Raw genomic sequence first — 14,749 nt, 5'->3', positions numbered from 1 at the left:
CCTTCACTCTAAGATGTCTTATTGTGAAAGGAAATCAATCAGTAATAGATTATTTGGTGGAAACTGTACTATCAAGAAAAGGTTTTTCAAAACAACAGATTCTTGATTATTTTATCATTCAATCCTATAAAATGATACTTTGTAACATTGCAAAGCAGACAGGTACAGGAGACCCTTGGCACTTAATGTTCTGACACGTTTGTTTTGATTTTTAGTCAATGTACAAGACATGCAATTCTGCTCATATGGATCTCTTATCCTTGTTTTTTATTTATTTATTTTTTTAGGTTATAGCATTGGTTACTTTGGAATTCCATAATGTGCAAGAAGGAAAGCATACTGCATTTCCAGCATTGTCTGGTTAATCATTTTCTTATACATTGCCAAAACTGGTTTCCCCACCCCACCCCATTTTTCAACAAAGTCAACCTACTACTCATAAAACCAGTTAGGTGACTTAAGGACCGAGGGGTGAGAAAGTAATTGAACCTCAAGTCCAGACTTTCAATATCTACGATGAAGCATTTTGAAAGCCTGATGCAAGCCCGAGGACAGTCGACAGAGTCTATGAATTTTGAGTGAACTTCTTCAATATAAAATTATTACTATTTAATGGGTATGTAGCATGTCCTTTTTAGGGTCTTTTCTTCCCACTTAAAATCTTTCCTCCGGAAGCTTATTTACAAATCTGTTATTTTTATTGTACATTAAAACACATAGTATACATACTGTATCCTATTAAAAACTAGGGGAACCTGGGTGGCTCAGTGATTGAGTGTCTGCCTTTGGCTTACATCACCCCCCTGCTTGTGCTCCCTCTCTCGCTGTCAAGTAAATAAAATCTTAACAACAACAACAACAAAAAAGCTAAATTTATTTTCTGGGATATTTACATTAATGAAGATCTATGCAGAGCATTTTCTCAGTGGACCTGAATTATGCAACTGGATTCCAGAATTTCTGACAGTCATGCCAACTGCAAATGGCTTCATCTGGAATCTAAAAGAAGCTATTCTTCAAGGAAGCTGATGGCACGCTGGATACATTCTTCAAGCCAACCGGAAGGGTTCAGCTGTCTCTCCTGAATGTAATATATCTGACATATGATCAGGGGACAAATCAGAGTGGAAAAAAATAATTTTAACAAGCAGAATTCATCCCAGTATTTAAACAATTAGAATTTTACTTTATTTCAGAATGTTTACAGTTGAAAAAAAAGATATTTACTAAAGCCACATTATTCATATGAATAAAACTTTTATAGCAAAACCTTGGTACATGAGCATTAGTAATCTGAATACTATATGGATATAGAAGATATTTAAAAAACGGAAATGACATATTCCAAAGGCTGTAGTAGGCACAATATATATGCTTGTATTGGGTCTGCAAGCATTATACTAAAATTCATTACATGTGATGCAATAAGTTGCAGATTTTTCAGCACTATGTACTGAAAAGGTATAAAGGAATATCCTATTTCTTTTATGTTGAAAAAGCAGGTACTCAAGACTACAAAATAGGAGCAGCAAGTCAAACCAACAAAGAATTCAGGTTTTGAAAGAAGTATTACAGCTATGGCTTTTTAACATTCATTCATTTTTTTTGTTGTTGTTTTTGTTTTTTGAGACTGGTTAGAAGTCTGGCAAGTGAAAAAGAAAAGTCTATAATACAACATTAATGACATAATTTACAAGGCATCTGATATTCAACAGGTTCAAAATTGGGAAACAAAGAATTGAGCTTGATCTTCGAGAAAAATTTCGAGGTACTACATACATCTGCTTCCTCCTACTCATGTTTTGGCATAAAAACCTTTCTGCAGAGAAGTAAAAGTTTTCCGTGTGACATGGCAGAAGAATATTTTAAGATAAATCATTAGAATCTACTTTCAGTGTTTAGTAACTATAAAGAAAACAAGTCTTGTAAGGACCAGGTAACTGGATATCGTCCTTGGGATGGAATTTTCTCATGTTTTGTAAAAACTGGGTTGAAATATGTATTCATGCTGATGATGTATCCGTGCTAATAAAGGTGAACATTTGGTAAAAATGAGAAAAAAATGTTAGATTTTTCAGAGCACAACTAGTACTACATCATATAGAAATTGCCTAAAGGTAAAAATGTACATCTTAGATTCTCAGAGGTTTTATTTTCCAAGTAGCAATTAAACCTAAGTGTCAAATTGAATCATGCAGTATTTTTACCTATCAGCTACCGTGTTAATAATATGAGGGGGACAGAATACTATTTTTACCCCCTTTAAATGTGTAATGCTCACAAGTCATCATGTGGAACTCAAATCACACACAAAGGCAAATCATGAAGACCCGTTAAATACTTCGAAATGCCCATGAAGACATGCCAGAAATGATGTCGTTTCTAGAACACAGAATTGTTGGAGGCCAAAACTAAAGCCGTAGGTATAACTGCCACTTCTAGGTGTTTAATGCTGCCTTTTTTTTTTTTTTTTTTTTTTTTAAGTTGATGCAGGTCAAGGGGTCGGTCTCTCCGGAGGTTAGCCCATAATTTCTGCAGGTTCAGTGACCAACTTGGATCCATCCCAGGCTGTCTTGAACTGTTCTGGAACAGGAAATTCTCTCTGGAAAAAATGCAGAAGAACGAATTTACTTAAACAGACAGAGGAAAGGCTAACTTGTATCACATGGTGGACAAAGACATTTTATGGAATCCAAACCTGTGCTGTGGCGAGGTCTTCCGGGTCCCGTGGAGATTTGCATCATTGCCTTTCGGGTCTGTGACTGACTGCTAGCATCATCATTAAAGCTAGAATCGACTAAGAACCAACCATTCTTCTAACTACGAGATATATATGGGCTCCGTTAGTCTATAGCCCCAGAAGCTGGGTATTCCTGAGATGCCATCTACGGGGCGCAGGTCTGAGAAGTTGAACCGATGGCCAAAGATGGTATGGCCGGGAGCAGCCAGACTTGAAGCCTGCCTCTCAACCCTCTCTCCGCCACATGCAAACTTGCACAGGATCATCTGGGGGAGCCTGTTAAAATGCAGATTCTGATTCCATAGATCTGGGGAAGAGAATGGCAATCTGCATTTCCAACCAGTTCCGAGGGGACACTGAGGCTGCGGATCCTAGTCACACTGAACGCTCTGGCGTTCTCTGTAGACTCTCCAATGAACTATGAAGATGTGCTTTGGGTTATATACCGACGTGTTACCCTGCATCCTGCCACCTCACTCCTCCCTTTGGAGTAAGACACGCATGAGCATCACAGAGGGAGAGAGAGGGTGGGGGTTGGCAGGGGGGCAGGGGGCGGAGCCAAAGTAAAAGTAGGTTGGGATCTCTCGAGTCCCCAGAAAGTGGTTCTGCAGTCATTTAAGAAAAGGATCCCCGAGGAAGCTGGGAGGCAGTCCCCTTGGCCCCGGCTTCTGGGCCCTCCTGGGATGTTATGTGCACACAGCACGGCTGAAGCCCCAAGTGTCTGATAAGCCATGTCTCAGCTCCTCCATCAGCACGATGCCATCCTGCCGTGGAACCCACCCACGAGTACGTATTTTCTTAGATGTGGGATCCACCTGCCTCTTCTGGAAGTAATCAAGGCTTGGTGCTTGCTGTCAAGTACCAGGTAGAGAATGCCCCAGAGTGAAGGTATTTCTTTGACAGCTAACCATACTACAGATAGCCGTTCCCCATCTCTTTTGGCGGTGAAGTAATATGATGACAGTAATATGATGACATTCTTCTCTGGGCGACGGACTTCCTTCAGGATGAGTCCTCCCCACCACCCACTCCCAGATTACAAGGTCCATGGTAGGACCTCTGCCTGCTCCCTACTAGCTCCCACTAGAAAATGTATCAAGAGAACCATGGGATGAGGACACAGGATAACCTACTGATGGGGAAAGACTCCTTTTTCAGCATAAAAGCTCGGGTGTTGACCCATACTCCCACCTTTGGTCCGGGGATCTGGAGCTTGGCCCTATAGTGGCATGCCCTGAGAAGCTCTACCAAGCACAGATGCCTGGGACTGCGCCCAGGGAGGCTAGCTGACTTAGTCTGGAATGCTGGTCCAGACCCACGGCTTCTCTCAGCGGATCCAGCTCCCATGTAGCGGAGCCTTCTGCCGGAACAGCTGCAAAGGCCAGGGACCAGCCTAAGATTTGGCTCTCCTGTGCAAAGCTGCTCTGTATCAGCTCTAACTGCTCAGTAATTTTTAGGTAGAGAAGGTGAGAGGGCTCTTCCCAAGCTCGGGGTTAGGTTAAGCAAATAGCCGTGAAGCGTGGCTCAGTGCTGGCAGACTTTTGCTTTTCAGCCTTATGTGATGGATTCTAGGCTGCATCCCGTGGCACGAGGGTAATGCGGAGGAATTTACGGACGGGGAGAGAACATTCGAGCACGGTTGCTGTCTGCCTAAGGATGTGGATGGTGACTGGCCCACAGGCTGACGGCTGTGTCTTCGAAGTCGCTTCCACAGTCAGAATCAGAGGGAATCACCTCTGGGTTTATCTGCACGTCCAAGAAGGGACAGTGAGTGGGAAGTAACGACTTGCTTCCAGAGAGCCGCAGCTGGCAAGTCCGACACACTGAGCGATGTAGACGATGGATTCTTTTGGACTTCCTTCTCTCTCTTTTTTTTTTTTGTTTGTTTGTTTGCCGTTTAAAGATTTTGTTCAGTTATTTGCGAGAGAGCGAGAGTAGGAGGGCACAACGGAGGGGAAGTAGCAGAGGGAGAGGGAGAAGCAGGCTCCCCACAGGGAAGGGAGCCCAACAGGGGTCTCCATCCCAGGACCCTGAGATCATGACCTGAACCAAAGGCAGACGTTTAACCCATGGCCACCCAGGCGCCCCTGGATTTCCTTTTCAGCGTGGGAGGGTATCTGCATGCTTCTCCTAGAAGCTGCTTTGTTGCAGGAGAGGAGGCCCAGAAAGCAAGTGGTGGCCACTTCAGAAGGGCTGGGTGGACTGCCATCGTCGGAATCCTCCAGGATGCCTATTAAAATACTGATTCTCCAGACCCCACCCGAAGCCTCCTGAATCCAGCCCCTAAGGCGCAGACTCTGGGAGTTGGCATTTCCTTGGAGCTTCTTGGCGGGTCCTTCCGCTGAGTTTGAGAACCCCTGACCCAAGTATACCTACAGAAATAGGTCGACTTACTATCACCCCCTCCCTCGGATTTCTCCCTCATGTTTGCCTCCACCATAGCAAAAGACAATCTTCAGTCCTAAATACCATGAACTCATATGCGGGAGGTCCTATCTGACCAAGGCTAGCCCATGTAGGTCAGTTATGAGGACAATCACAAATCGAATTCCTCTCCTGCCTGCGCATCAACCCACCAACGAAGCTCCCAGGCTTTGAAAAGGTACTTACGTAATCCCCATCCTGAGGAATAAGGACATTCATTTCAGAAGACTTGGCACTCACGATCTCACAGCCCAGCGCATGCTCACTGAGGTATATGTGGCAGCCTTCTGTCTTATTGATGGAGATGGTTGGCACTTTCCCCATTACCTGAAACAGGCAAAAGAACAGCCTGGCACCACCATACAGAAAAACAGCACAGTCCGTGGGCTGCCCGCGGCTCTAGGAAGGGCGCGGTCAGCGCTGGAAAGGCTGGTGAGTAGCCTCGTCTCCAGGCTGAACCGGTGGGTGTCATTTGGGGACAGAATGAAAGGACCACACAAAGGGATTCTCAAGCCTCAGGGTCTCTTTTCCTGAGACCAAGGGAAGGGATTAATGCGAAAACAGCAGCTAAGTGTTCAGAAAAAGTCTCACAACCCTCTAGTGGATTTGAAACATGTATTTGATTTCATGGATAAAAGTAACAAGACGCATTTGCTTTTCTTTGCTGAAAATGTTAGTTCTGACAAATCTATGAATCTTGGGTTAAAACAATCCTAATACTGTCATTTCAGAGTAAATACATTATTCTGTAATTGAGTAGATTTTTTTTCTTGAACCTAAATAAGAAACAGTACGGTTCTTTTCATAGAAATCTTTCGCCAGATAAAAATCTCACTCACTGGCTCAATGTGAAGCTTGAGTAAGACAATGAGTGTCTAGGTATTTTGAAATGTATTAATTGCAGGACCCAGAAGTGGGGACTTGGTTCACGCCGCTCATTGCATGGATAAACAGGACCATAGACAAATATAGACATAGACAAAGAATAACCTCCTTTATATTGTTTACAAATATCTATGTGCTATAAAAATTCAGTCCCGGTCCCGTTTCACATTTCTCTTTGAACAGGTTTCAGACATTCCTCTCTCCCCCAGTCTCTATAGGGGTCAACTGTTCCCCCAATGACCATATTACAACTCTATGATTTTCCTTCTTGTCATGGTAATTGACGTGATAAAGACCTCTCCTCTTTCACCCCAAAGAAAAGGCTGGTTTGCAAACCCAAGGGGCAACTCCCGTTGATGGGGCAGATGATGTAAGGAATTCCTTAGGGGGAGTCTAGCCAGATTGCCACACTTCTCTGTTTTCTCCTCTCTCCATAGAAACTGGACATTGAGTTAGAAATGAGCCCCAGGGCCCCCCAAAAAAAAAAAAAAGGTAAAGGTAGTTCAAGGTCAGGTAAGCCCAGGGCTTTGCCATAAATACACGACTACAGTAATAATACATGTAGCTGTATTACAAGAATGTGTCAGCAGTAATGTTTTGGTAATTTCTAGATTTGTTTATCTTAGAGTGAGGAAGAGCATCTACACGCTGCCAGAGCAGTATGGGGAGCGAGGCAAGACAAGAGAAAGGATAAACTGCCTTGGGTGATTTGTTCGTGAGGCAGAATGGGGACACGTGAGGCAAGTGCATGACGCTAATACACTTTATTTGTATTTATATACTGCTATGCTATATTAAAAATGCCTCAATACCCCATGGACCTGAAAGTCTGAAAAAGCAAGAGCAGACTTTAAAACAATCGCCCTGATAAACGGTGAGAATGGGGTTTTCCACAGCATTTCGGTCAGTGCTGCACGAGATGAGCTTATCTCCACGCGCTTTGCCCCTGGTGGTCTGGGAACACTTTGCGAACAGAACTGGTTTCTTGTCAAGAGAACTGGGCCAAAGAGTATCTCCTCTGCTGCGTGACAGGTGATGTGTGACCTTGCCCAAGCCAATGCTCTAGCATGTGATATGTTTCTAGTTTAGTTAGGGTTTTCAGAAATTTGTTTCTCTATAACAAGCTTTTCTTAGGGGACGCCTGGGTGGCTCAGTGGGTTAAGCATCTGCCTTCGGCTCAGGTCATGACCCCAGGGTCCTGGGATGGAGTCCTGTGTTGGGCTCCCTGCTCGGCGGGGAGTCTGCTGCTTCCTCTCCCTCTGCTGCTCACCCTGTTTGTGCTTTCTCTCTCTGTGTCAAATAAATAAATACATCTTTTAAAAAAGTGGCTTTTAAAAAATATTTTATTTTTAAGTAACTCGACACTCAATGTGGGGCTTGAACCCACAACGTAATGATCAAAAGTCGCATGCTCCAACGACTGGGCCACCACGCGCCCCTATTTCTCTATAAAAATTTAAAGAATTTCCATGTTATCCTTAGTCTCTTCTCTTCCTCATCATTTGTCCTTTTTTTTGAGGGTAGTTTGCCAAAAACAGAATAACTGGCCCAAATCATGTGAACTTTGGTGCATGCCCTTTTCCTCCTTTCAGTCTTTTAAGTAATTGAGGTAAAATCTGCAAACATAAAATTCACTTTTTTTTCTTAAAGATTTTTGAGAGAGTGAGCAAGGAAGTAGGAGCAGGGGAGGGGCGAGGGACAGGGGGAGGGGCAGAGGCAGAAGCAGGTTCCCTGCTCCGCCGATGAGGAAGGGCTCCATCCCAAGACCCTGGGATCATGACCTGAGCAGAAGGCAGATGCTTAACCGACTGAGCCACCCAGGCGCCCCTACAATTCACTTGTTCTACGTGTACAATTTAATGATACTTAGTAGGTTTACAGAGCTGTGAAGCTATCCCTTCGGTTCTAGAATATTTCCATCACTCCCTAGATATCCCTAATGCCCAGTCAATACCTGTCCTCACCCCGAGAGCAAACACTGATTTCTGTTGTGTGCAGCCCTTTTGAAACAATGTATGAAATGTCTTAAACAGGCAATGACATTCACTTGGTTTGAACACCCAAACCTTGAAAAGTATTCAATAAAATACCTCTCTCACCTCTGAACCCTGCAGTCAAGTTCCTCTCCCTCTTGGACAGATAACCACGGCATATCCTTCCAGATTGTTTTTATTTATTTATTTATTATTATTATTTTTTAACCAGATTGTTTTTAGAACACATGCCCATCCTTAAGAAAATGAGGATGTATTTCAAACTTAGAAACATAAGAAATACACCAAATACTTAAACATATGTGTCAAACAGCTTTATCAGAGTTTAACATTTTGGCTTATTGGCCTTTTTTTTAGGACAATTATCTTACAGCACGGTTAAGGCCTCCCTGTACCATCCGGCACCTCATTCACTCCCTTCTCCTTCCCTAGATGAAACCGCTCTTCTGAATTTTGTGCTAACCATTCACACCCAGGACTACCCCTGAGTCAAGTGACCTGGAGCCCTCAGAAGCATAATTTCTTTCTTTTTAAGTTTTTATTTAAATTGTAGTTAGTTAACATACAGCGTGATATTTGTTCAGGTCCTCACAAGTATACTTAACAGGTGTGTATTTTCCATGTTTTCAGTCTTTTTTTTTTTTTTTAAAGATTATTTATTTATTTATTTGAAAGAGAGAGAGACCACAAGTAGGCAGAGAGGCAGGCAGAGAGAGAGAGAGGAGGAAGCAGGCTCCCTGCCGAGCAGAGAGCCCGATGTGGGACTCGATCCCAGGACCCTGAGATCATGACCTGAGCCGAAGGCAGCGGCTTAACCCACTGAGCCACCCAGGCGCCCCTTCAGTCTTTTACATAAAGGGACAGATTGTCTAGTGCCTGCCATTCTGTCATCTGTCTTCATTGCTCAGTGCTGCTTTTTGAGATCTACCTATTATTATTCATAAAACTACAGTCATTTTTGTACATAAAACTAGAGTTATTTTATCTTATTTATTTCTTTTTTTAGAGCAAGAACATGCAAGTGCCCCGGGCAGGAGGGGCAGAGAGAAAGGGAGAATATTTTTTTTTAAGATTTTATTTATTTATTCATGAGAGAGAGAAAATGAGGCAGAGGGAGAAGCAGGCTCCTCGCTTAGCAGGGAGCCCCATGCAGGACTCGACCCCAGGACCCCAGGACCAGGAACAGAGCAAAGGCAGATGCTTAACCATCTCAGCCACCCAGGTGCCCAGAGAGGGAGAATCCGATGCGGGCCTCGATCTCCCGACCCTGAGCCAAAACTGAGTTGGATGCTTAACCAACTAAGCCACCCAGGTGCCCCTCTTTTTAGATCGCTTTTAAAAATGGTTACCTGGTAACTATTTTTGTCTAGAATTCAGGAATTTAGAATTTTTAAGTAGACATATCTTTTTGGATAATTTCTATTACTTCTCAATTTAGAATTATTTTTCCCTCCAGAAATCTGATGAATATTTAGAACTGTTTTCTTCTACTTCTGTATAGCTTCATATTTTATACGTCATTCAACTGGTTTTTAATTTTGAATGTGATATATTTTCATTGAAAAATGCTGACTCCTGGGGCACCTGGATGGATCAATGAGAGTATGTCTAGGATACTTTTCACCTGATGAAATAAACAGGTATTCTCACCTTGGTCACAGAATATGATTTCTGTGACTTTGCTGGTGGGGTGGAGGGGATGTTGGTTAAAAATAATGTGAAGTGGGAGAAAGCGCGGATCTTTGATGCAGGAACTCCCAGTATCCAAAAGAGTTCTTCAGAAATTGTGGCCTCATTATTAGGTTTATGTAAGCTGTATTTCTCCTTGAGGAACTGGACTTCTTCTGATGAGTGATGTCCTTAAAATTTTCATGGATGGTACTCCGGGAGAAGCAGGACTGTCCAATTAGTGAATATATGTGGTTGGCAGAAATGCTAAGTTGGGAGCTGGTATTACGGAACACAAGCTTCATGAGGGTGAGGATGTTTATCTCGTTTGCTTCCTGCTCTTTGTAGAGATGACAGCAGGACCCCGCCCATCAGCTGCGTTCAGTAAACATCTGGCAAATGAATGACCAAGGGCGTGCTCTATGCTATGGCTCACATTTTAGGACCTAAAGCAGGAGCCCAGGATGGTCGAGTTTCTGGTTTCCACCGCGAAGACAATGATATGGTAAAGGCCTGGGTGGGCTTGCTTGGCTGCCCTCTCCCAAAGTGGCTCTCTGTCCAGGAGGGGGATTTGGGAAGCAGCGGGAGCAGAATGGGTAGGGGGCAAGGCAATATGCAGATGCGCCGCAGAGAACACAAGCAACTGGAATGGGAAAGTGTCACAGGTCCCCACAGAGCCTGGGCGGCAAGACCACTGGGAATCTGGGCTGCAGAGGACTGAGACCCCCAGCCCCAGCTAACCTTGTGTTTCAGGGCAGGGAACTCGGGGTCAGAGGTGAAGCCAGCCGCCCAAGTGCACGTGGTGAGTGAGGACAGAGCCGGGGCTCACCTGCCCAGTGCATTAACCGGACACACAGACCAATGTCTTAACTAGAAGCGAGTGCAATGTAAAATGAACACTCGAACGCACTCTAGTTAAAAGTGACAGCAGTAAAAAGCCCGGTGAAATAAGAGGGAGAGATCTATAAAACCAGAATCCAGTTTTAACCAACGTTATCAGGAAACATGGGATCGTAAGGGGTTAATTAACAATACGAAGAGAGGAGCACCCGGCTGACTCAGTGGGTAGAGCATGGGACTCTTGATCTCAGGGTTGTGAGTTTGAGTCTCACGGTGGGTACAGAGATCACTTTTAAAAAATCTTAAAAAAAGAAAAAAAAAACAGTACAAAGAGAGTGTAATCAAAGGTGGAAGTTAGAGTTGGCCAAAGGCAGGAGGTCCTTTAGCTTTTGGCATACTGTAAAATCCCACTGGGTTAAATAAAAATTAACTAAAGGAATGCACGTTTTTCCCTAGTTTGCAAGTTCCGTTCCAAACCTACTTTCCAGGTTGTTGGTCTGATTACCTCACTGACTTCAGACAAACTCCTCCTCCTTCTTACCCAGAGCCAATGCTCCCTGAGCAAAGAAAATTCTCTTTGGGATGGTGCTGTTAGGCTGGGAGCATCTCTTAGTATCTGTGTTCATTCATTAGTGGACGCCTCCCAATCACCACCTCCCCAAACATTTATTGGACACCGGCTGTGTGCAGGGGTGCTGTGCCAGTTTCTGTGGCCGTAAAGACGAATTATGTGCTCCTGGAACAGGCACGGTAAACAGCGACGGTGGTACAAGATAGGGTGTGCTGTAAGAGACTGAAGAGGCGGAATTAACACGGTCCAAGAGACGGCCGGATGACAGAGCTGTGTCTGATGGGACGGGAAGAGGAACTCTCTAGATGGACATGGCCAGTCCTGTGCAGGCAGCTGGATGGTCTGAATAAAGCTGCAAAGCGGGCATAAGGCAGGGTTGAAAAGGCCACTAATATGGGGACGCCTGGGTGGCTCAGTTGGCTGAGCATCTGACTCTTGGTTTTTGCTCAGGTCATGGTTATCAGGGTCGTGAGATCGAGCCCCGCGTCAGGCTCATGCTCAGCAAACACTCTCCTTAAGATTCTCTCTCTGCCCCTCCCCCAACTCACTTGTGAGGAAATAGATAAATAACAATAAATAAATAAAATCTTTGGAAGGAAAGAAAAGGCCCCGTACCTGCATTTGAATATCCTTGGAATTAATCACCTCCACGATGCCTACCACGTTGTCAAACACGAGGCCGAACTTCTTACAGTTGTCTAGGAGAAACAAAACAAAGCAAAGCTCCATTCAACGCCCACAGGATGTTTATGCAAAGCGACCACAGTGACCAGAGGGGGCCCACAGTGACCACCCGCGCCCTCCCACCCCCCGACTCGCTGCCATACCGATTGTAATGGAGTTGATTTTTCCTTTTATCCGCAGAGTGGACTTGTTGCATTTGAAAATGTAAGCCACTTGTTTCAGTTCCGTCTCTGAAATCACCAGGTCATTCCTGTCCTCTTGGTACTCCTAAAATGAAAACACACGCACATACGGAATCTAAGGACGTACAGACAGATGAGGTCCCTGACAAGCTGAAATTACCATGTGGTTCAACAGTCATTACAGCTTTCTGACATGTTCTTTCCAAATCACTTTTTTTCCTTTTTTTTTTTTTTAACAGAGCAAACCCAGGTCTTCCTCTGTTATTGTAATGATGGGGATGGATGGAACCACGGCCTAGAAGGGGGTCAGGGTCTGTCTGCAAACAGTCAAATATCAGGCACCCGGGCTGGTGGGGCGGGGTGGGAGCTTTCCGTTCAGTCTCTACGCTGAATCTGGACTTCATGCAGCAGCTTCAAAAACGAGCTGGGCAAACGGGCTGGGACGATGTTGGTGTAAGCCTGTGTGTACTGTCACTATACTGGGGACTCTGGCCCTCCAACTTCGGGGAAGCTCCCCGGCCTGGCAGGAGGCACCAGCTTTCATGCACATTTGAAGGGTCTCGGTCCTGTTTGCACAAAGGTTGGAAGTGCTGGGTGGTGCGGTAGGTTCCGTTCTTTCTTTGTCAGTGGGACAGACGTCCGCCAACCTCCAACTGCAGGTTAGAAGTTGATGGAAAGAGTGGTCAAGGAGAGAAAGAAATAGAAAGGTGGGTGCCGGGCTGAAGTGAGGAGGGAATGGGGAGTGGTTACTTGAGGGGCACAAGGGTCCCGTTTTCTAAGATGGGAGGAGTTCTCCGGCCGGACACGGGCTGATGGCCGCACAGCCCGGCCGCGGGCTGATGGCCGCGGGCTGATGGCCGCCGATGGTGGGCTGATGGACATGCACTTCATGTATCATTAGATACACTTAGATGTTAAGATGGCAAATGATACGTTTTGTGATTTTACCACAATTAAAAAAAATAATTTTAAAACACTGCGGAAAACAATGTACAAAAAATAAGCAAAAAACACCCAAAACAAGTCGATGGAAGCTTTCAGAAATGCCCTGGTTTCTACTGTAGCCGGTGGCTTGCGTCTTTGTCGCGTCTCTCAGAAACCCTTAAGACCTCAGTCAACGGTTCAGCCTCGGTAACCCTTCCACCTTAGTCCCACGGTTTAGCAACGGTCCTGTCCCAGGAGCACGTCGGGAATAAAGAAGAAAGGGCTTCACTCACTACTCTCCATTTCTTTCCTTCCAACTCGAACACAGGAGCATGTTTCTGAGAAGAATGAGAGTGGGGGGTCCTGGGGCCTGGAGCGTGGCTTTTGGTAGGAGATGGAGTTTGCCCTCCTTGAGCCCGTAGACTGGGATTCTTGTACGTCTTCTGGTCATCTGTGACGTGCCGGAGCCCTGGGAAGGTAACACACAGCCACGTGTCTTTGTGTTTTACGTAAAGGGAAATGTCCCTCACTCCTTAGATCAATGTGATGCAAAGAGCACAAGGAATTTTGATAATTTCCTAGTAGTCTAGTGTTCTCTCAAGGTTAATGACAGGCAGAGTCTAAGACCTTATAAACATAGTATTAATTAGAAGCTCTGTAAACACTTTTTTAAATTGGAGGAACCTCTTCTTTAAGGAGATGACAGATAAAAATCCTACAAAAAGCAAAGCACATGGACAAATGGGATGACACGATTTACTTCTTTTCTCATGGCTAAATCATTCCCCAGGTATAACCTGCAAGGATATGGCATCCCAGCAGGTATATGTCAGAGTACAAAATTGACTTTAGGGTTATGAATCCATTCTCTTACTTTGCAGATAAGGGAACAGTCCAGCCAACTGAAGCCAGAGAAAAATTTAGAATTTGGTGCTCTTAGCTCCTAGCCCAGTGCACAAGGACAACTGTAAAATAACTCCTATTACCTGTCTAAAGCAAAAATGCATTTGTATAAACCTTATTGTATAGAATGCATGTACATCCTCACATACTTTAAATGTTGTATGATTTAAAACAAAACTGTTCATGGTGAGAACAAAAGTACTTTAGTGATAGAATTATTTGGCAAGCCTGTACACTGCCTGAGGACAGAGATGTGATTGTTTGACATTTTATTTCACTTCATCTTTTTATTTTATTTTATTTTTTTATTTCACTTCATCTTAATGCCTTGGTTGTAGATGGGGCTGGAGCGTTGGAGGCTTAAGTGGTGATGCAGTGCAGTGGTCCACTTAGAACCCAGAGTCTCTGAGTTTTTCTTTCTGGTCCATGCAACAGCCCACTGAGCCCATCTGCCTCAAGGTGAAGAAGGCTGCAGGCTTCTGCTTTCCCAGCAGCAGCTCCCTGTGTGTTGGCATGGGGATGGAATGATGCATTATGGGCTCTGGGGATCTGTGTGCCTGGAGCCAGAGGGAGACAGCATCAAGGTCCAGTTTTCTCACCTTTTGTAATTCCTTCTCCTTGGTTAAGCTGGGCGAATAGAGCAGAGCGTGAAGGGGAGGGCTCCTCTCTTTTGCCTTCATTCTCAAAGAGTGGCGGTGGCCCGGGGGGAGGTGGAGGAGGAGGGGGTGGAGGAAGGCCAGGCCCAGGGGAGAGGACTGACAATGCGGATGCTGTCGAGGCCACTGGACCCTGCGGGAAGAGAGAAAAGGGGAAGCGCTGCCTTCAGACTGATGCCCTCACTTGAGTTGGGATTTTGCTAATGTCACTCAGAACCTGTTACCGGTGAGGAAACGGGGTTCAACATTCACAAACGGGCACTGAGGGGGCACATCTG

General features: G+C 44.8%; 1 protein-coding gene across 1 annotated transcript in view; it reads right to left on the bottom strand.

The window, feature by feature from the left end:
• Window positions 1–235: 235 nt before the first annotated feature.
• The window catches only part of CAP2 (cyclase associated actin cytoskeleton regulatory protein 2), a 138,904-nt gene continuing 124,390 nt past the window's right edge, over window positions 236–14,749 (bottom strand). Inside the window, exons 8-13 of the mRNA XM_044259402.1 lie at window positions 14,415–14,604; window positions 13,206–13,381; window positions 11,950–12,073; window positions 11,738–11,820; window positions 5,351–5,491; window positions 236–2,602 (exon numbers count right to left, since the gene is read on the bottom strand). Of these exons, the coding sequence (XP_044115337.1) occupies window positions 2,519–2,602; window positions 5,351–5,491; window positions 11,738–11,820; window positions 11,950–12,073; window positions 13,206–13,381; window positions 14,415–14,604 (798 nt within the window). The 3' untranslated portion in view covers window positions 236–2,518. The remainder of the gene's footprint in view (window positions 2,603–5,350; window positions 5,492–11,737; window positions 11,821–11,949; window positions 12,074–13,205; window positions 13,382–14,414; window positions 14,605–14,749) is intronic.

Source organism: Neovison vison, chromosome 1 (assembly GCF_020171115.1).
Source record: "Neovison vison isolate M4711 chromosome 1, ASM_NN_V1, whole genome shotgun sequence".
NCBI lineage: Eukaryota > Metazoa > Chordata > Mammalia > Carnivora > Mustelidae > Neogale > Neogale vison.
The sequence above is the reverse complement of the archived record's forward strand: the minus strand, read 5'-3'. Positions and strand labels throughout refer to the sequence as shown.